This window comes from Thunnus maccoyii, chromosome 14 (genome assembly GCF_910596095.1).
Source record: "Thunnus maccoyii chromosome 14, fThuMac1.1, whole genome shotgun sequence".
Taxonomy (NCBI): domain Eukaryota; kingdom Metazoa; phylum Chordata; class Actinopteri; order Scombriformes; family Scombridae; genus Thunnus; species Thunnus maccoyii.
Window position 1 is genome coordinate 2,402,980 of NC_056546.1, and position 21,585 is coordinate 2,424,564.

At 39.6% G+C, this 21,585-nt stretch overlaps 2 protein-coding genes across 2 annotated transcripts in view; one reads left to right on the forward strand and one right to left on the reverse strand.

Annotated features, from left to right (window-relative positions):
* The window catches only part of LOC121911227 (G-protein coupled receptor 4-like), a 723,099-nt gene that overhangs the window by 491,853 nt on the left and 209,661 nt on the right, over positions 1 to 21,585 (reverse strand). The gene's annotated exons all lie outside the window — the stretch shown is intronic.
* LOC121911171 (spectrin beta chain, non-erythrocytic 1) overlaps positions 1 to 21,585 on the forward strand; it is a 132,887-nt gene that overhangs the window by 32,658 nt on the left and 78,644 nt on the right. The window contains exon 2 of the mRNA XM_042432405.1: positions 13,559 to 13,903. Within this exon, the coding sequence (XP_042288339.1) occupies positions 13,756 to 13,903 (148 nt within the window). The 5' untranslated portion in view covers positions 13,559 to 13,755. The remainder of the gene's footprint in view (positions 1 to 13,558; positions 13,904 to 21,585) is intronic.

The window sequence follows — 21,585 nt, forward strand, 5'->3', positions numbered from 1 at the left end:
AGGAAGTCAGTGCAGTGTCCTAACAAGTATATCTGTGCAAACCCTGTGTGTGTGTGTGTGTGTGTGTGTGTGTGTGTGTGTGTGTGTGTGTGTGTATGAGGCTGATTTAGCTGCGAGACTGATTGCAGTTATAAAACAGCTTTTGGGTGTGGCGGCCATGTTGGATGTCCTCCGATGTTGGAACAGCTGATTGGATTCTGGCTTATACAGGAAGTGAAGTGAGATATTGAGAACAGCAGGATGATACAGCCAAAAGTAAATATTGTGAAAATTCTCTCAGCATCATCCAGACACAATAATTATTCTAAAGCATATGTAAAAATATGAACTTGTTTTTTATTTCAGAATTTACAATAAACCCCTTGAGATGTTTTTAACATCTAATTAAATTACCAAGTATAATAATTTCAAAAAATGATCTCTTCTTGCACTGACAGATTTAGTTCAATACAACTTATTATTCACACAGATATGAGAGTTGTAAACAACAAAATGTTTCCATGTGAGAGTTTAATCACAGCATGAACGATAACATCAGACTGTTTAGTTGTTACCATGGCAACAACAACTCTTCATACTTATAATACAGCTATAACATCACTGTCACACCCAATGTAATAAAATGACATCAGGAATGACATCATATTAATATCAGCTGGCATTTAGGAGAATAGTTTAAATTTAATGTATCAGTATAAACATCTTGAACTACAGAAACAGTCTGATTCTACGGTGGTGTTACCGAGTGGAGCTTCTTCCCTCACAAATGGTCTTTGGTCGAGTACAGACACACAGACCGTCACAGAATGAAGGTTAATTAGTGACAGCTGATGATCTGCTGCTGTCGACGTTTGTCATTTTAATCGTCCAGCTGTTTGCTGAATATTTTGTACTCTGCTGCTGTTTGCCAACCTGGACGCCGACCAGGACGCCAACAAGGACGTCAGTATTCAGAGTCAATTGTGTGTGAAATCATTTTTCACAATCACACGCTGATGTTGACTCTCACCTGCGGTGAAATGTTGCTCTGTGGAGGCAGTTTGTCGTAAAAGAGAACAACCGTTGACTTTTTGACAGACCTCTTGAGATATCAGCGTGAGTCAGTCCACTTCCAGATGTGGTCTAAAGATCAGATCTCACTCTAATTGCAGTGTGTTTTTCTGCATTTACACCTGCAGTAACATGTTTTTCTTTTTTTATTTTACCAGAGAAGATATTGAGATACAGATTATTACCAGGTGGAGGTTTAGGTCTCAGTTTCTCTCTCTCTCTCTGTCTGTTTCATTCACTTGCCCTCTCTCTTCATCCCGGCCAGCTCTGGAAGCATGATCTCATCCCCTCCGACTGCTGACACATTCCTCTGCTTTCAGCCTTTTATTCCCTCACTCTTTGTCATTGTGTGTGTGTGTGTGTGTGTGTGTGTGTGTGTGTGTGTGTGTGTGTGTGTGTGTGTGTGTGTGTGGGTGTGTGTTGGATATTCTCTCACATGACGGAGCAGAGAGGCCCCGGAAACTGACTGAATGGTTTCAGCTCATCCAGCTTAAGACCTGGATAGTATCAGATTTGTGTGTGTGTGTGTGTGTGTGTGTGTGTTAACCTTTTCCACATTTATTCCTGATCAGAATAACAACTAAGTAAATTTTCAAGCAGTAATGCCAAATATTTGCTTGTTCCAGCATCTGGATTGTGAGGATTTGTGGCTTTTCTTTGTTTTGTGATCATTATGTGATCTTTAGGTTTTGGATTGTTGGTCTTGGACCAGAGATTGGAAACAATTAATCAATTAATCAAGAAGATAATCTGTAATTAAAGTAATCATTGGTTGCAGGTTTAGCAGCAACACAACGTTATTGTAACATGAAGATCTTGACAGTCCAGTCTTGTAACCCAAACGATCAGATTCTAGAGCAGACTTTTATTTCTGTGTCATTATCGACTCTCCTGATTGATTGATTGGCGCCGTGGGCGTGTGCAGTGTGTATCGTCACTCTGATATTGACGAGGCAGCTAGCTGTTGATTGTGTTTCTGCTTCGCTGTTTGTCCTCTGATGGAAGGACGGATCCGACTCTCAGACAGCTGCAGGATTCCTGTCTGCTGCAGCTGCGGATACTTCAAAACATGCTGATATTTAACAAATAAATAAGCGGTGGTCTAAAGGTTAAAGAAGTGAGCTTGTGACTGCAGAATAAATCTGGGTGGGTAAAGTGGCCCTGTTGACCCTTAACTCCAACCACTCCAGCAGTGGAGCTGCTCAGTGGCAGCAGATCAGACTGTGGTTGTACTGGGAAGCTTCCAGGTAAATAACTGTGTGAATGTGAACAGGGCGTTCCTGAAAAAGAGAGCACTGCTCTCAGAGAAACTCCCCTGAATAAATAAAGGTTAAAAAATAATTACTAGTAAGTATATTTACTTGCCATCTTGAGTATCTGCAGCTGTATAAAACAGAATCTTTAGATCTGTTGCAAAAAGTGGATTAGAAGAGTTTTCAAAGCTGCAGTGGAAATCTTTCCATTTTCTTCTTCATGTTACTTCTTCTTCTTCTTCTTAATTATTTAATTTTTGTACCAGTTTTTCTGTCTCCAAAAAAAAGCAAAACTTTATAAAGTTGTTTCAGGTCTAAAAAGCTCTAAGAAGAAGTTTCTTCCCATTTTTTTCCCCCCACAGAAATAGAAATGCTGCAACTAATAATAATTTTCAATATCGATTAAACTGTCAGATATTTTCTCGATTAACTGATTAGTTGTTTGGTCCATAAAATGTGCTAAAGTTAAAAAATGACTTAAAAATAATAAATCAATTATCAAAATAGCTGGCAATTAATTTAATAGTTGGCAACTAATCGATTAATTGTTGCAGCTGTAGATTAGATATGTCTCTGTATTATTTTGGTGTGTTGTTAGGTACAGTTTACTTTCACTGCAACATCTTAGAGCTAGTTTATACCCTCCTTCGTGCTTCTGTTGACCTTCGACCCCTCTGGTTAGACAGACGTGTGTGAGTTCTGCAGCAGAGGCAGCAGCACTGTGTCTGGAAAACGTTCGTCACGCAGGTTCTGAGAGTTTTAAAGAACGCAGATGAGGTTAAATCTGCTCTATTATGTGTATGACTGTAAACATCTAAAAATGTTAAAGACACATTTTAAATTTCAAAGACTTTTATGTTTTTTTTTCCACTTTTCTCTCATAGATGAGAAACAAACACAGTGCAGCCTTCTGACAAGAGGAGAGAGCTTGGGGGCATTTCTCGTCTGTTGTTGGTCCATTTGTCCATTGATTGATCAGCGTGACCATAGCAACCGCTAACCGCATTACCAGTTAACCTCTGATAACCTAATTAAACCAAGCAGAGAAGTTAACTGTCCTGCAGACCTTATTACACTGTCAGAGAAGGTTTGCTGGGAGAATTTCAGCTTCCCTTTCATATTTATGTTGTTTAATATTTGCTGTAAAAGAGAATTAGCTTTTTTTCCCTTGCTTTTAGTGACCAAAAAGTGACAAAACGAGACAGAACAGGGTTTAAATTTGTCCTGGAGTGTCTCTGATGTTACTTCAGTAAAAGGTTTGGTATATTTCCTCCACTGATGTACAGCAGCCGTCAGCTGAAGTGTGTAAATGTAAATCTTCCTGCTGCTGCGGCTCCGTCATAATTACACAGGAAGCGACTCTTTTGTCTCTTTGTGATTCGCCCACAGACGCTGATCATGTGTCGGTTTGTCTTTCTCATAACAAAGCAGATGCAGGAAGATAAACGCGTCTGTCTGTCATGTTAACAACCGCTGTCAGCACGCAGGATTTCAACAGGAGAAAGGAAAAACTCTCACAAACCTGCCGCTCACGCTGAAGACCGAAGGTCAAAGGGTCAAAAGACTTGAAACTTAATTAAAGGTGTCGTAGTTCATAGTGTTTAGAGAGTTTTCCAAACCACAGCAGGCTCACAGTGTGGTTATTAACCTGGCTGTCGCTAACACGGCTAACATGATGTCACCGATGTTTGTTGACAAGACCGGGACGATGTGATTGGTCCAAACAGGGAGCAGTCGCAACCTGACAAAGAGGAAGAGCCAGTAAGATAGACTGTTAAAGGACAGTCATGTCTGTCAATAATCAGGTGATTATTAATAATCATAATAATTATTCATCCTGTTCATACTGGCTGTTAGTGGAAGTCAAGATGCAGCTTTTTAGCTCCTTTAACTGCAGCTCAGTGACAAATAGGTCTGTCCAACAAATTTAAACTAAAAAGCAATTTGTTCAAATTAATTCGAACACAACCAACATACTGTAATGTGTCTTATATAATTTACTGTGACTGTGACTAGTTTTTCAGTTGGAACAAGTCATTACAGTTCAAATATTTAATTTCCCCCTTATGTTGGAATGAAAGTTTGAATTTCAAATGAAGTGATAGCACTTGGAAGAAACACTGTGTGAACAATCAAAGATAAAAGCTTGTACTTTAAAGACTTTGAGAGAGTTGCTCAGATTATTATTGTGGTTGTTTGACCTCTTTTGCATAAAATCTCCTCAATAACTTCAAACTGTTTCTTTCATAAAGTGATTTAATCTTTCTTTGTGCATCAGAGTGACGAGTTTATTCCAGTCAGACATGTTTGATCTGGTGCTGCTGTCTGCTGGTCTGTAGGACTTCTGTCTTGTTCTGAGTGTTACAGAAACGTTTCATTCTTACATAAAAGTGACATTTACTCAGACATGACAGCGACGTGTTTAGTGTCCATCAGGTTAATGTAAAGATGTGCATGTTCTAGACTTTAGATTATCATTTTCAGAAGTGTTGATGCTGTTCTGACTCATGTTGCAGAAACGTTTTCATGACAAAAAACTCGAGAGTTAACATCTGCACTGCGACAGAAAAGACAGAAAAAGCAGTTTCAGTATCTGCTCTTTCTTTTTTGTGTTACTTCCTGTTCTCTCCTCTTCAGACCTGCACACACACACACACACACACACACACAGACACTCTGCCGCCGGCGTTGGACGGCTGCGTCTTGAGCTGCTGCCCGCTGACGTTGAGCCTCTGTGTCTGATGCTGTTTGAGTCGGATGGTGTCGGGTCAGATAACTGCTGCTGCCCTACATGGTTCTGTGTGGCCTATTTAAGACTGCAGAGAGGAGAACGTGATGGATGACTTCCTCATCCAACACACACACACACACACACACACACACACACACACATGTCCTAAATATATATTATACACCTGCGTGTGTGTGTGAAGTACACTCTAGTTAAGGTTGAAGTGAACTTGGGAAGAATTGTGTCTTTTATTGTTCTGTAGGTTTAAATCATAGATGTACTCAGAGCTGCAGCAATTAGTCGATTAATTGATCAATCAACACAAAATGACTCAACTGTTAATTAATTTCTTTAGTCTTTTTTTAACCAAATATATATTTTTAACCAAAAATGCCCCAAAAAAGGTCTGACGTTATTAGTTTTGAACTGTTAAGTGAACAAAACAAGACGTTTAATGACGTCACTTTAGGATCAAGGATGCTGTGATAAATGATTTATTGATTTATTGAGAAAATAATTGGCAGATTGATCGATATAGAGTCGTTTGGTCTATAAAATGTTGATCAGTGTTTCCCAACATAATGTTTTGTTTTGTCCACAACTCAAAAATATTCAGTTTATTATCATAAAGGACTAAAGAAACCAGAAAATATTCACATTTGAGAAGCTGGAATCAGAGAATTAAGGCTTTTTTTTCTTTGATTTAATTGATTATCAAAATAGTTGGTGATTAATTTAATAGTTAAATGAACTCATTGTTAAATGGACTGATCATTGCAGCTCTAAATAAATGGACTTTAATAAAAGTATGAAGTGGTCAGAAGGAAATAGTGATGTGTTGGTTAGTGATTAGTAATCAGCACTGGGTTTGATTGATTATTGTAAATGTCAGAACTTCCTGGTTGCAGGTAAATAAATATTACTTAAACAGGAAGTTTCATTTACAGTAAGAATGTTCCTCTAGTACAGAAACATTAGTTGGTTACAGTTCAGTATTTTCTGATATTTTTAAGTTGATTTGAATCTTTTATGGTTGCGTTTTTGTTCTGAAAATGAATCTCAGGTGTTTTTTAATCAGCGTAAATCCACCTGAGGACGAGTCTGTTTGATTTAATCCTGACATTTCAGAAGCAGAGAGGCTGCGGTGAAGCGTCTGTTGTACGGTGAACGGAGAGGTCGAGGTGAGAGCTGCGGCCTGTGTGGGAGTTTAAAACGCCACTCGGCGCTCTGCAACGGTTTCAGTTGCCATGGTGAACAATTGATACTTGAATCACATTGTAAAGATCGCTAAAAATACAGAGAACTGAAGGCTCATCCCATCTGCACGTCCATCCATCTCCTTCACTGACTGAACATCCTGCTGCTTTGCTTTCATGTCTTTATTTAATACAGTTTTCCAAATTGGATTTTCAAGTTATTTGTAGAACTGTGAAGTAATTGAATCCGTCTCCTTCAGCTCTGTTCTCCTCAGCTCCGAGGTGACGTTACTGTACGCAGGGTTTAACCGTTCGGAGACATTTCTACTGTAGTTCTCCTCATTTGGTCTTTAGTTTCCTTTTAGTTTTACTCTGTTTGTTGTTCACACACGTCAATGATCAGCTGATGGATTTAATGCATCTTTCCTTTTATTCTTTTTCTAACTCATTCTTGTCTTTGTTTTCTTTTCTCATCTTTTCGTCCTTCAGCTGAACTGTATTTGAGTTTATTTCATGTAGAATTCAGCACTTTTAACTTGTAGTTAAGTATTTTTATATGGTTTTATTGATATTTTTCATCCTCAGCTCAGCTAATAAATACAAAACTAAGACTGTAAATATAAGAACATTGTTGTTTTTCTCCTTTTTATTCCAGTTACGTGACAGTTTGTAGCTTGTTTTCATTGTAGTAGCTTAAATTTACATAAAAAGCAACTTTACAACAAACTTTACTCTCATTTGGAGCAAAGTTTCAGGAGAAAGTTGATGATTAAGGCGGTTAATTGGTCGACTCATGACCGCAGAACATTTAACAGGTGGATTTGTTTATTTCTGTCTCTTCCTCCAGATGTTCAGTGTTTATATCTCGGCTTCGCGCTGACGCATCTCTTCAAGCGTCCTCGCTGTAAACTCGTCTCTGTCCTTTTTGCTTCGGCGTCTTTAAAAAAAAAAAGTTTTTTTTCTTCTCTCAGAAGCTCCAGCCGGGAGTCTTTTTCTTCTTCTTTTGTGCCGCTGTCGGCAGCTTGACGAGCGGGCTCCGCCACAATGCATGGTGGGACAGCGGTCGCCATGGAGATGTGTGGTTTTGACTTAATAATGCCCGTCTTGAGAAAAAAGAGAAAGAAAAGATCATTTACTGCAGAAAATAAGGGTTGAATGTTTGTGAGACTCTTTCTGAGATCTCTTCCTTAAAGTAACTGTTGATATTTATTGTTTAAATACTTTAATGTAAAGAAAATGATTTTCATTCCTTTTATCTTCTTCTGTGTGTTTGTAAAACTTGAATTATGAATATTTCTTCTGGATTTCATGTTAATCCATCCAGTATTTGGACCAACGGTCTTATTCTTGAACAATAAGATAATACTAATAGACAATAAACAATAATTATCACCTTATTACAGATTATTACAGCAATAAAACCAAATACATATTGACAAATAAACTTAATAAACTGTGAGTGACAGAATAAGAGAAACAGGAAACAGAGAGAGAGACGTAGCACTCGACATCAGAGAGAGAGCGCTGGCGGAGCTGATTGTAGCGGAGGATGCTGGGAGGTGAGAGACGTGGGAGGAAGGACGTGGGCGAGAGACAGAGAGGAAGAGGAGGAGGTGGAAAAGATGTTTGAGAAAGAAATAAAAAAGCAAACAGAATGTGCTGCTGCTTTATGTTTTTCAGAGCTGGATGTGGGTGTTTTTTTAACAGAGAATGAAAAAACCCAGTCGGGTTGCATTATGGGAAATGTAGGCTCAAGTGTCAACGACCTCTTGTGAGTCACTCAACGTTATGGAGGTGAAATATTAAATCACTGGACATTATATATTAAAGTAGAGCTGCAACAATTAGTCGATTTATCGATTAGTTGATTGACAGAAAATTGATCGGCAGCTATTTTGATCCTTTTTAGTCATTTTATAAGAAAAAAAAAGTCAAAATTCTCTGTTTCCAACCTCTTAAATGAATCTAATACTAATGAAGATTTTCTAGTTTCTTCAGTCTTCAGTGATAATAAACTGAGTATCTTTAATTGGACAAAACAAGAACATTTTTTGACATTTTTATTCACTAATCGATCATCCATTAATTCATACAGTGGTGAACAGACGTCTGCAGTGTGATGAGGGTTTATTAGATGTGTGTTTATGAAAAGAAGAAGACGACGTCTCAGAGTCTTTCTCAACATTATCTCCTCTTCTATCAGACGTTTGCAGGAGAAAATAAACCATCACTGCTGCCGCCGTCGTAGCTCTGATTATAAATCCAGATTTAGTTTTATATTTTCTTTCTCTTCTTTACATGTCCATCTGTCATCTTGTCATATCTCTCTCTCTCTCTATTTCTGTCCTTCCTGTCCTCAGCCAGAATCATTACTGTCTTATCTCTCTCTCTCTCTCTCTCTGTCTCTCTCTCTCTCTCCGGCTATAAATATCCTCCTGAGGAGTCACAGATCTTCTGGCTTGTACCACACTGACAGAGTAACTGGTCATTTGTCTCTCTCTCTCTCTTTCTCCTCCTGTCCCTTCTCAATCCATGCTCTCTCGCCCCTTCGTCTGTGGATGACATCATTACTTTCAGGTCGTCTCAAACTGCTGCATCTGTGTCAGAGCGTCTGTACGTTCAGACTCCGCTGCAGCCGTCAGGACATGAATCACATGATATGTTTTATTTTATCAAACAACCTGCAGCTCTACGGTGTTTTTTTTTTTTTTAGCCTCGTTTAGCTAGTTTTGGTTCCTGCAGCAGCATCAGGCAGCTGTTTTCTCATAAACCCACTTTGGGCTGCAACAAACAATTATTTTCAATTAATCTGCTGATTATTTTCCTCATTAATCAATTGATCGTTTAGTCTATGAAATGTTACGTTCACTGGGGCGTCTTCAGATTGTTCAGTTCACATAGATAACAAAGAAAAAGTGAAATTTGTCACATATGATAAGTTGGAACCAGAGAATATTTGGTATTTTTGCCTGAAAATGATGAAAGATTAAAGATTAAAGATTAAAATCCACTGAACACAATAAACAGCAAACAATCAGTTCAGTTCAGATCTTCATCGTCCCATAAGAACAAAACTTCTTTTTTACAGAAAGGCGTCTAAATAACAAGAACATGATGAAAAGTGCTGATATGATGCATGTAAGTCAGAATAAAATAAATGAAACACTAACTAAACACTAAACACTAACAGAAGAATAAATATAGTAAAAATAAAAGTTGTGAGGAACCAAGAAGCAGTTTTTAATCTGTTTTATAGAATTAAAAGCACATTTTGCTCATGAGATAAATGAAAAGTTGAAGCTGTTGATCATGTTTGTTCCAGATGTGGAGGCAGACAGATGTTTGTTAGCATGTTGTGGTTTCAGCTTGTTGTTAATTTATCATCATTTTAACGAGTAAAAGCATCATAAAAACTGACAGTTTGCTGCTTTTTTTCTCTGTTTCTGCATCTTATTCATAGATTTCATATTATAAAGGACATTTTTATAGATGAAACCATTAACTGATTAATTATTAAAATGATAGATGAACTGATAATAACAATAGCTGCAGCTCTAATAGAAAACATATTGTGATGCAGGAAAGAACTGAAAACCTTCCCCTCTCTCTCTCTCTCTCTCTCTCTCTCTCTCTTCCTTTCTCTCTCTGTCTCTCTCTCTCTTCCTTTCTCTCTCTCTCTCTCTCTCTCTCTCTCTCTTCCTTTCTCTCTCTGTCTCTCTCTCTCTTCCTTTCTCTCTCTCTCTCTCTCTCTCTCTCTCTCTCTTCCTTTCTCTCTCTCTCTCACTCTTCCTTTCTCTCTCTGTCTCTCTCTCTCTTCCTTTCTCTCTCTCTCTCTCTCTCTCTCTCTCTCTCTCTCTCTCTCTCTCTCTCTCTCTCTCTCTCTCTCTCACTCTTCCTTTCTCTCTCTCTCTCTCTTCCTTTCTCTCTCTGTCTCTCTCACTCTTCCTTTCTCTCTCTCTCTTCTCTCTCTCTCTCTCTCTCTCTCTCTCTCTCTCTCTCTCTCACTCTTCCTTTCTCTCTCTCTCTCTCGTCCTTTCTCTCTCTGTCTCTCTCACTCTTCCTCTCTCTCTCTCTCTCTTCCTTTCTCTCTCTGTCTCTCTCTCTCTTCCTCTCTCTCTCTCTCTCACTCTTCCTCTCTCTCTCTCTCTATTCCTTTCTCTCTCTGTCTCTCTCACTCTTCCTCTTTCTCTCTCTCTTCCTTTCTCTCTCTCTCTCTCTCTCACTCTTCCTCTCTCTCTCTCTTCCTTTCTCTCTCTCTCTCTCTCTCCTCTGGCTGTGTTGGTGTTGAATCTCTCTCGCCCTCCTCGCTCGTCTCGCTGTCCTGCAGTGACACACTTTCTAAAACTCTGTGTGTGTTGTCATGACTCCGTGGCTGGCGTGTGTGTGTGTGTGTGTGTGTGTGTGTGTGTGTGTTTGTGTGTGTGTGTCTGTGTGTGTGTGTGTGCTTTATATCGTTTCTGCATGAGTGCACATTGTGTTAGCTTCACTCCGGCAACACACACACACACACACACACACACACACACACACACACACACACACACTGTCAGGGTCCCAGTGGCAGCGTATTTTTAGCGTAGCAACACAAGCTGCTTCAGCCTGACTGGTTGTTGAGCTGCAAGTGGGTGGCAGCGCACACACACACACACACACACACACACACACACACACACACACATACACACAGTATCAGTGTGTATCAGAGTTTCGGCTCTGCAGAATAATCTGATTGGTGGAGGTAAACGTCAGTGGGCGGCGCCAGAGGAAACACGGTGATGCGATGCAGAAACAATTCCAGGCAGAGACTCTTCAGTGTTGTTTTTTTTCTTGTAAACAACAAACAAAAGTGTGTTTTGTTTCTCACCGAGACTCATCGTGTGTCTGACAAACGTGTCGGATGAATTTTCTTCCTCATAAAACATCTGCAGAGCCGAAGTCTTCCTCTTCTTCTTCTTCTTCTTCTTCTTCTTCTTCTTCTTCTTCTTCTTCTTCTTCTTCTTCTTCTCTGCCTTTTGCTGCATCATTTCAGCCACCTGTAGATTCAAGAGTCATTTATTATCAAGATTGTGTAACAACATGTAGTTTTAATGCTACTCACCAAAACAGAGATTATATAAATGTATTAATAAATAATAAGCCATAGAAATAAAACTATTTATTTTATATTGGAGTGCAGAGAACAGAAGCTGCTCTGTTCTGTCACCTCACTGATATCACTGATGCTCGCTAGATGATGATGATGATGATGATGATGTTCTGGACGGTTTGAATCACTCGCCACAGAGCTTCCTGTCTGTCGTCAAACACATCTGATGTTGGTTTATGATGTTTCCAGTCAGGATGCTTTCTGTTTCTGTTCCTCTGTAACAGTTAACAAGAAGTTTCCTTATGAAATACAGTGAAAGAGTGAAACTATGCAGACACATAAACCTGAAAATATTCACTTTTAAGAAGCTGGAATCAGAACTTCTTCTTCTTCTTCTTCTTAAAATGATTCAACAGTTATCAGAATAGTTGCTTTCTGTCAACTAATTGATTAATTGACTAATCGTTGCAGCTCTGGATACTGGACTCACACATTTCTCTTGAATTAGAGCTGTAACATTATTATTATTATTATTATTATTATTATTATTATTATTATTATTATTATTATTATTATTATTGATTATGACAGTAGACTGAATATCTTTGAGTTGTGGACAAAACAAGACATTTTAGGACGTCATCTCTTCGGCTTTTGGGAGACATTTTTCAACATTTTTCACCATTTTCTGACCTTTTTATGGATCAAACAACTAATCAGTTAATCAAGATTATAATTAACAGATTAGAGGAATAAAGAAGCCAGAAAATATTCACATTTAAGAAGCTGCAACCAGAGAATTTTGGGGAAAAAATGACTCAAAAAGTTGTTGCCGATTAATTTAACACTTGGCAACTAATTGATTAATTGACTAATAATTGCAGTTTTGCTCTTGTTACTTGTTACTCTTATTTCTTATAAGATGACGACAGACTTTGTGAAGGGATTTCGTGTTCAGTGATGACCCTGAAAGAAGTCTTGTCTGAGGGTCGTCAGCTGACCTGACGTCCGTCCGTCCGTCTGTTTACCGTCTCTGAGCTGCTGTTGTGTTTTTTGTGCCGAGTCACAGTTGCTGTTTGCTGAACTGCAGGATCCAAACAGACCGGTTCTGCTGAGTCGTGCTGCTGACTCTGTGCTGTTCTGTTTATCTGCTCCGGTTGTTCAGACTCAACAATCAGCTTTTAATAAAAAAGGTCAATAAAAACAGTTTAATTAAACTACAGCTGCAACTATTCATCAATTAACAATATTACAATAACGATTCATCAGCAGAAAACGTATCAGCAGCTATTTTGATTGGCTTATTATTTTATTCATTTTTGAAGCAAAAAAGCCAAAACATCAGCAAGTTTCAGCTTCTCAAACATGATGATTGAACGCTTTACTGTTCATACATGATAATAGAACTGCAACCATAATTAATCAATCAGCAGTGAAAGCCTCACAGCTCTGAGTAGTGTGTGTGTGTGTGTGTGTGTGTGTGTGTTATTGTTGCTCACACCTTGTAGTAACACGTTGTCACCAGACGGGAGCGCTCTTCTCTCAGTTTTGAGACGTTCAGCAGCTCAGGAGGATGCTGTAACAACCTGCAGCCAATCAGAGAGCAGAGTCACGGTCACATGACGCTCAGAACAGAACAGAGCAGGCTGCTGCTGCTGCTGCTGTCTGACACAGTTCATCACTTCATAGTTCAGTCGTTTCACATCATTTCACTTCAGTTTGACTTTGAACAGAGTTTTACTGCTTCAGACTGTCAGTGAAGAGCTGCTCCAGTTATTAAACCTGTTTATATGCAGATTATATGGTGAAATCTGTTTATATACAGGTGTAGGGGGAACTATTCATAACAGAACATTTGATTTGGGTTAAAATACTTAAAGATGCTTCATAGAAATAAGTGTAAAAAAAAAGCAGTGGTAGAAGAAGCACTGAGAGATTTTAGTGAAGTAAAAGTGTCTAAACTAGCTGTGAGATAAATGTAGTAAAAAGTACAATATTTCCTTCTGAAATGTAGAGCAGAAGTACAAAGTGGCATAAAATGGAAATAATCAAGTACAAGAACCTCAAAACTGTGTTTTAGATACGTTTCACCACATTAGAGTTGAAAAATCATCATCATCATTTATTTTAACATAATGTTTCAGATAGTTAAATCTATTTAAAATGTAAAACAGAAAGAATGTGCTTCATCTTCCTCCTGCTCATCTTCTTCGTTCTGTGTTTCTCTGTTTGATCTCCGCAGGAAGTGAAAGAGCCTCTCGGCCTGCCAATCAGAGCCGGTCTGAGTGTGTGCGTGCGTGTGTGTGTGTGTGTAAGTGAGCGTTTGAGGGGTGGTCCCGTCGCTAACGACAGCGGGCAGCAGGTGGAAGGACTCGGAGGCGGCGGCAGCGGCGGCGGCGGAGGAGGCGGCGGCTGGGGCGGAGTCGCATCGAGGTCAAGATGACGTCGGTAGCGGCGGAGTACGACCACATGGAGATCCAGCAGCAGTACAGCGACGGCGTCAACAACCGCTGGGACGCCGACGACTGGGACAACGAGAACAGCTCGGCTCGACTGTTCGAACGCTCGCGCATCAAAGCCCTCGCAGGTAGGACGACGGATGAGAGGATGAGAGGATGGATGGAGGGATGAGAGGATGGATGGAGGGATGGAGTTGTTCTTCTTCTCTTTTACAGCTCGCTGACTTTGATTTTGAGCTTTTGGAGGGTTGATGAGAATTAACAGGATCATGTTATCCGGCTAACATCGTGTAAGTCTGGATTAGATGAACTACATCTGATAAACGGGGCCAAGAGATCAATCAGATCCATGTTTGTTGTTGTTTGTTTTTGTGGGCGTTTGAATGGTTTCATGATCCATGTGGCGGCGGCGTTGGTGTCAACACAGAGAACGACGTCGTCTCTCAGTTTCAACATTTAAACCTGAAAACGTTTCCCTCTGCACACGATCAGCAGTACGATGAAGAATAAAGTCGGGAAGTCTTGTAGGAAGCTTGGGCTCTCACACACCTGCTGATAATCTGGAGCTCATTAACGAGGCTCATTAACGAGCTTCACGGGGACAGGTGTTAACGAGGGAAAGATAAACGGATCTCCTCTGTCACAGCTGTCACCTGACATCATCGTTCTTTACTGTTAATATTTGAAAATGTGTTTTATTTAATTACCTCATTAGATTTGAGGTTTGAAAACAATCAATCAATAAATTAATGAAAGTGTAAACAGGTTGCCCCTCGTTAAGATGAGGTGTCTGCCTCGGCCAATCAGGAGCAAATATTCAGACATGTGACACTCTGCAGGTTTTTATGATGATGTTTCAGATATTTTACAGTATTTTATTTTATAGATGGTGTTGTTGTACATTAGTGCTGCTTACGATGGACAAAACTAATATTAAATGTATTAATATTTATTGTAATATATTAATTAATTGATCAAACATATATTTATTAGTCATTTACTGAACTAAAATAACAACAAAATGTCAGAAACTATTCTTATTTCAACAAAGTAGAACTTGATTATTGCTCACATGCATTAGTGAGGTGTGTGTGTGTGTGTGTGTGTGTGTGTGTGTGTGTGTGTGTGTTACTGTAACTCTACCTCTCTCCTCCTGCTGTTTTTACCCTGATGGCCGACTGCTTCAGTAGTGTCCCACTTCACTAAATAATTCACACCAGTGTTAAATATGCAGGAGGAGTCTGATGGTGAGAGTGTGTGTGTGTGTGTGTGTGTGTGTGTGTGTGTGTGTATGTGTGTGTGTGTGTGTGTTTAGCAGTCTTGTTAAATTACTAAATAAAATAATCATATATATAAAATGGCACTTAAGTTCTGCAGTTAATTAATCTTTTTTAAGTAGACGTATGAAACTATTAGCATGTAAACTTACATTAAAGGATCATTCTGGTCAACAAATCTCATGTTTGGATCCAAACCATCAATGAACTGATCTACTAACAAGTGTTGTGTGCCTGATATATCTTATTTATTCCTCCATTATTGTCCAAAAACTATTAAAAACACGTCAGTGAGTCACATCGCTGCACTGGGTGACATGTTCCTTCATCATGAAGAGTTTGGTCATGTTAGTTTGTTTAGAAACGGCTCCAAAGACTAATAACAGCATCATGTTTTCAGTCTCTGGAGAGTAGTTCTGTGTCAGGAGGCTACTGAGCATGTGCAGGAACATGGTTCTGTTTACAGCTTCACCAGCTTGTTGTGCAACACATCACAACCTCTGGACTTTGTTGTTGTGATATTTGGCACAACAAGCTGGTGAAGCTGTGAACAGAAATGTTTCTCCACATTGCTCAGTAGCATCTGTCTTACACAGAACTACTCTCTGGAGACTGAAAACATGATGCTGTTATTAGTCTTTGGAGTCGTTTCTAAACAAACTAACATGACCAAACTCTTCATAATGAAGGAACATGTCACCCAGTGCAGCGGTGTGACTCACTGATGTGTTTTTAATAGTTTCTGGAGCAACAACAGAGGAATAAGATATATCAGGCTTTGATACACACACAATACTTGTTAGTAGATCAGTTCATTGTTGTTTTGGATCCAAACATGAGATTTGTTGACCAGAAGAACAATTTAGAAAAACACCAGACGTGTATTTAAGTTTCAGAAATAAGAGTTTTCTTCATTGTTGCGCAATTATAGTTGAGTCATGTGAGCATCATTTTATAGCTGCATTTGACTAAAATCTAAAACAAACTTTAGAAAACTAAAGTCATCATGAATATATTTCCTCTCCTGGTTTCAGGGATTTTCACATGTAGCCGGTTTAGTGTGAATGTGCAGCTTCTTCTTCTTCTTCTTCTTCTTCTTCTCCTCGCAGCCTCTTCCTGTTCATGCTGAGCTCAGCAGGCTGAAGGATGTTGGAGGGTGATGACATTGAATTAGTGCTGTATTTGATACAGGCTGAGTGTGTGTGTGTGTGTGTGTGTGTGTGTGTGTGTGTGTGTGTGTGTGTGTGTGTGTGTGTGTGTGTGTGTGTGTCGTCCTTCCTCTTTGATTACAAATAGTCTTTGTTTTTTGCTGTGAATGAGCTGAACACCAGATCACCAGAGTGCTCTGAGTCGGTAGAAGTCGTAGTTTTAATCAGTAGCAGCAGAAATGGTTTCAGTCATATCTGCAGTTATAGAAGTAATAATGACCCCAAAGATCAATATCAGCTAAAATCAATCTGATCAGATGTGGATCCATTCTTCAGTTCTGCTGCTGTTTTGTGGACGTCAGCCTGCGAGTGCTGCAGCTCCGCTCTCCTTTACGTCAGCTGACCTCCACGCCGCAGCGTTTAACCGCATAGAGTGAGAGGCGACGTCAGAGTGTGTGAAGGTGAAACAATATTTGGCACATGCGCGCGCACACACACACACGCACACACACACACACACACACACACATTCACACACACACGGAGGAGAGCGACTCCTGATAGGACGCAGGTTCACTGAACCGCGACTGTGACGCAGCAGCAGAGATGTAAATACGACTCATATCAACAGTTATATTTAAATATCAGACTCGTTGCTGTTATCATTGTGTATTATTAGTTCTGTTTTTATCATAACCTTGTTGTCAGTTTTTTTTATAAAGAAAATATTCAAATGTACAAATATCGACTTGAGCTGAAGTTAATTGATTCATTAATTAGCCAAACGACAGAAACTTAACACACAATAAGTTTTTAATAAAGCCAAACATCTGTTAGTTTTACATCATTATAAACTGAATATCTTTAGACTGTTAGTTGGATAAAACAATCATTAGATGTTTTACTGATATTGATCACGATCAGAAGGATTCATCATCAGCTGCCGTCAATCATTCAGACCTTCATCATCACTTCACCTGCGACGTCTGAAAACTGATGCTGAGACCTCAAGTGCTGCTGTGTGTGTGTGTGTGTGTGTGTGTGTGTGTGTGTGTGAGAATAGTCGAGGCCATGTGTGTTACGCCTCCTCCATATGATATCCTGGGAAACACAAAACCACCGGTCTCCATGGAAACGCAGGCAGATCTGCTTACAGTGCAGGCAGAGACAGAAGGACTGTGTGTGTGTTCAGTGTGTGTGTGTGTGTGTGTGTGTGTGTGTGTGTGTGTGTGTGTGTGTGTTGGGTTCATTGACTTTATGACAAATAAAACTGCAGCAGCTTAAAGAAACATGGCGTCTGTAAGTGTTTATTTATTTCTCCTCAGTAATCGTGTCGTGTTTAGTCTTGTTTGCACCCGACGTTGACATAAAGAACAGACTAAATATAGAGAAACTGACGTTATGATCACGCTGAATGCCGGAGGAGGAGGAGGAGGACGAAGAGGAGGAGGAGAATCTGTCCCGACAGTGTTTGAATGTGGCATCGACCTGTCAGGACCTCGGCTGCGGCCCTGAGTGATTCTGGTAAATTGCTTCGCTTTCTGTCCTCAGAGCAGCTCAGAATAACTGATGAGAGGACAAAAAGCAGTCTCACTCCTCAGCGGGACGAATCCTGCTACCAATAAAACCCTGGATTTATGATCTGATAGTTCCTGATTTCAGTTTAGCAAAGAAAAATGCCAGAATTTCTGTTTTATATCAATGTAAACTGAACTTTTTTAAAATATTAAAAGAAGAAATTTGAAGAAGTCACATTGAGCTCTTATAACTTGTGACATTTTCTTGTCTAAATGATGAATCAATGAACTGAAAAGCCAGTTTTTAGTCTCTGCTGTGAGCTGATGGTCAGATTTCACACAGAGAAACACGCTGAGGTGGAAAACTGGTGTTTTTGGAGTCAGTCGGTTGCAGGATGTGAGACTTTATTAAATATTAACGGTAATTGTTTTTGTTTTTAACGGATTAAACCGGCAGATGATGTGAAAATAAATGTGAACCGAAAGATTTTAAGATTTTAAAGCGACGACGATGACTCATGTAGCTGCTCGGTAATTAAAACCAGGAACGGTCCAGGTTACACACACACACACACACACACACACACACACATACACACGAGGAGCGGTGGTGTATGTGTGTCACTTCCTGTTCAGAGGACCAGATGGTGGAATGCTGGGAATGTTGGTGTGTGTGTGTGTGTGTGTGTGTGTGTTTTAATATATTTGTGAATGTGTGTGGTTTTAAAAACAGTGAAAAGAAGGAAAGTGAAAGTGAAGAAGCTTCTCTCTTCTTTTCTTTCTTCTCTCTTCGTCTTTTATTCAGTTTCTTTTTCTCTTTTATTATCATTCTTATTACATTTCGTATGGATTCTACTCTTCATCCTCTTGTTTTTCTTCTCTTGACATATATCAGATCAGATCAACCTTATTGATCCCACAAAGGGAAATTAAACAAATGCAGATTCATTATAAACTAATAACTTAAAAAACTGGAATATTTTATACATTTTATACAGTCAGATGTATTTTATAAAGCTTATCTGTCATCGTCAGACATATTAAACATATTTAAAGAAGTAAAAACAGGAAAACGCAGCTCGTCACCTCCTGAGGAATCAGACCTTTCTGTCCCTCCAACATGGCGGCGGTCGTGCCCCCCCCCCTGTTGTTCCTGATGTTTTGACCTCACAGGAATGTCTTTGTGTGGCCCGGACGGAGGGTGAGGCGGCGGCGGCGGCGGTGGTGGCGTGTTGGTGTGAAATTCACCACTGCAGCGACACAAGTTTGAGCCTTGAACGCACCACCAGCTCTGCACTGATGGGATACTTTTCACCCTGTAAATAAAGTGAACTGTTTCAGTCAGCTGGGATTAGTTTTATTCTTTTAGTCTTCACACAACAACAACAACAACAACGAAGGACAATAAGTGAAATAACTCAACGTATGAAAACGAAGACAATCAAAAAGCTTCCAGAAGAGGAACTCATGTCTTAATGTCAGCGGCTCTGACTGGGCTGTAGTGAGATGAATGGTGCGTTTGGTTCGTTGGCGGGGCGGCCCTGAGGGGTCGAGCCACGAGGAAGCCAGATGACGGGAGGAAACGCGGCGTGACGCTCGGACCCCCGGGGGGGGGGGGGGGCGGCGGGACAGAACGTGCTGTCATGTACAGATCATCAACAAGAACATAAAGAACCTCCCGAGTGTTTCTATCGGCTGCAGAGAAGCTTCGATCCATCTGTTGTGTGTTTGCTGTGACCTCTGACCTTCAACCTCCCCGCTGCTGTTTGCTTAGAAAGCTGTTTCTAGTTTGAGACGGCGTTTTTTTTGAACAAATCAGGATTTCTTGTTAGAATAGAAAGTCACGACTTGACCTCCGTTGACTAAAATAAAAAAAAAACTAATTTAAGTGCTGTTTATTTATTTGAAAGAAGACAACAACAGCAAACTACTAATTATAATCCATAATCTGGTAAAACAGACACATTTATAACGTTATACAGGAAGTCAGGTTTGCAGTTTGGCAGCAGAGAGGAAGTGAAACATGTTTCTGTGTAAATGACATCATGCTGAAGTGGTTTTAAAGTCGTGTTAATCTGAACTATACTCTCACTTCAGTACCCAGATTACAATCTGCTCCCTCCAGTAAACTGATACCTGAGTAAACCGTCAGGTAAACCACAAACCTGGTTACAGCGATCTGGGTAGTAGATTAGAGAAAGCTGGTTTCCCCGGCGAGATTTCTCTCACATGTGTAAACGTAACCGCAGGTTTCTGTTCAGCTTTTTATAAAGTGAGCAGCTGGTTGAGAGGAGAGATGCTTCCTCGTATTCTTCTTCTTCTGGTTTTCTGTTATTTATAAACTGTTACGTCAAACACGGTCAAAGCTCTAAAACTTGAACGTATGTAGAAATGTTGCCTGTAAGTCAAAAATCAGGGCTTCAACCTGCTCTGAACGCTTCGTTTGTGATGTTTTTTTCTACCTTGCTGACGAGCTGATGTCGGCTTGGTTGCTAAGGTGGTTGCTAAGGTGGTTGCTAATGTGTTGTTCATGTTGTCCGCTCTCATATTTCAGATAAACACGCAGTAATTGTGCCACAAAACCAAAACTATGAGCTAAAAGAAGTTTTATCAGACTCTTAGTTCACATAATGATATTAATTATTGTTTTACTGGTGTAAATATTTATTTTTATTAGCTTGCCCCCCAAAAACAGAATCACATGCTGTCAGTATTTAAACTTTTTTTTTTAAGTGTCTGACTTTCTGACTTTTTCTAAATGTTTCCGTGTGATATCTGTGAATGTGTTTCTGTAAAGATCTTCATCTGATGTCAAACTGAAACTTCATCATTTCAGAGAAAAAGGAGTCAGATTAAAGGAAGGTGTGTGTGTTTGACCTTTACTCTGCTTTTATCTGTGAATCATCCACTTTAGTCGATAAGTTTGTGTGTAAAAATGAAACAGAGTCTGGGTGGAGTTGGTGTCTTTTCTTAGTCAGAAGGTCAAAGGTCATGCTTGTGATAATGATGTTTTTGTATATTTTGGCCTGCTGGTGGCGCTAGAGGAAAAGGTCAAAGCATCACCAAAATTTATTATGAATCATTATTGACATTTTTTTCCGTGTTTTATTTTCATAGTTTAGTCTCAGTTATTTCAGGGTCACATGAATATTTGTTCCATGTATTGTCTTCGTGTCGTGACCTCTGAACTCTCTCACCTCCTCCTCGCTTTCGCCTTTTTGGTATTTTTCTGGCGTCTCCACCTTCTTCCTAAACCTGCAGATTTATGTGTGTGTGTGTGTGTGTGTGTGTGTGTGTGTGTGTGTGTGTGTGTTGATGGACAGCATGGTCAAACAGGAAGTAGTGCTTGCAGGGGCTCAGACAGGAAGGACATCTACACAGCGGTCTCTAATATTAGTGCTCAGATAATTTCAGGATGTTTGGACGTCGGCATGTGAGAGATGAGCTCAGACACACACACACACACACACACACACACACACACACACACACACACACTATCTCTCTTATGTTCTCTTTATTATATTTCATTGGCATGAAGACGTGGTGTTGCCACAGAGTTAGATACAGCAGAAAGAACATTTTCACATGACGTTGCATCTCTTCTGCTTGTGTGTCTTTGTCTTTCAGTCATTTAGGAAACTGTGACGAGACGTTTTACAACATTTTATAGAGAAAATGATTCACAGTTTGTCACATAGAGTTGAATAAATGTGACTCTTATATTAGTTTGGTTCAGATTTGGCTGCACATGAAGAAAGACGTCATATATTTCTAGAGTTTCTGCTTGTTTGAAATGTTTCCTTCTTTAATAATCAGTTTGTGAACCTGGAAGATGAAGAGCGTTTGTGTGTTTGACAGTTTTATT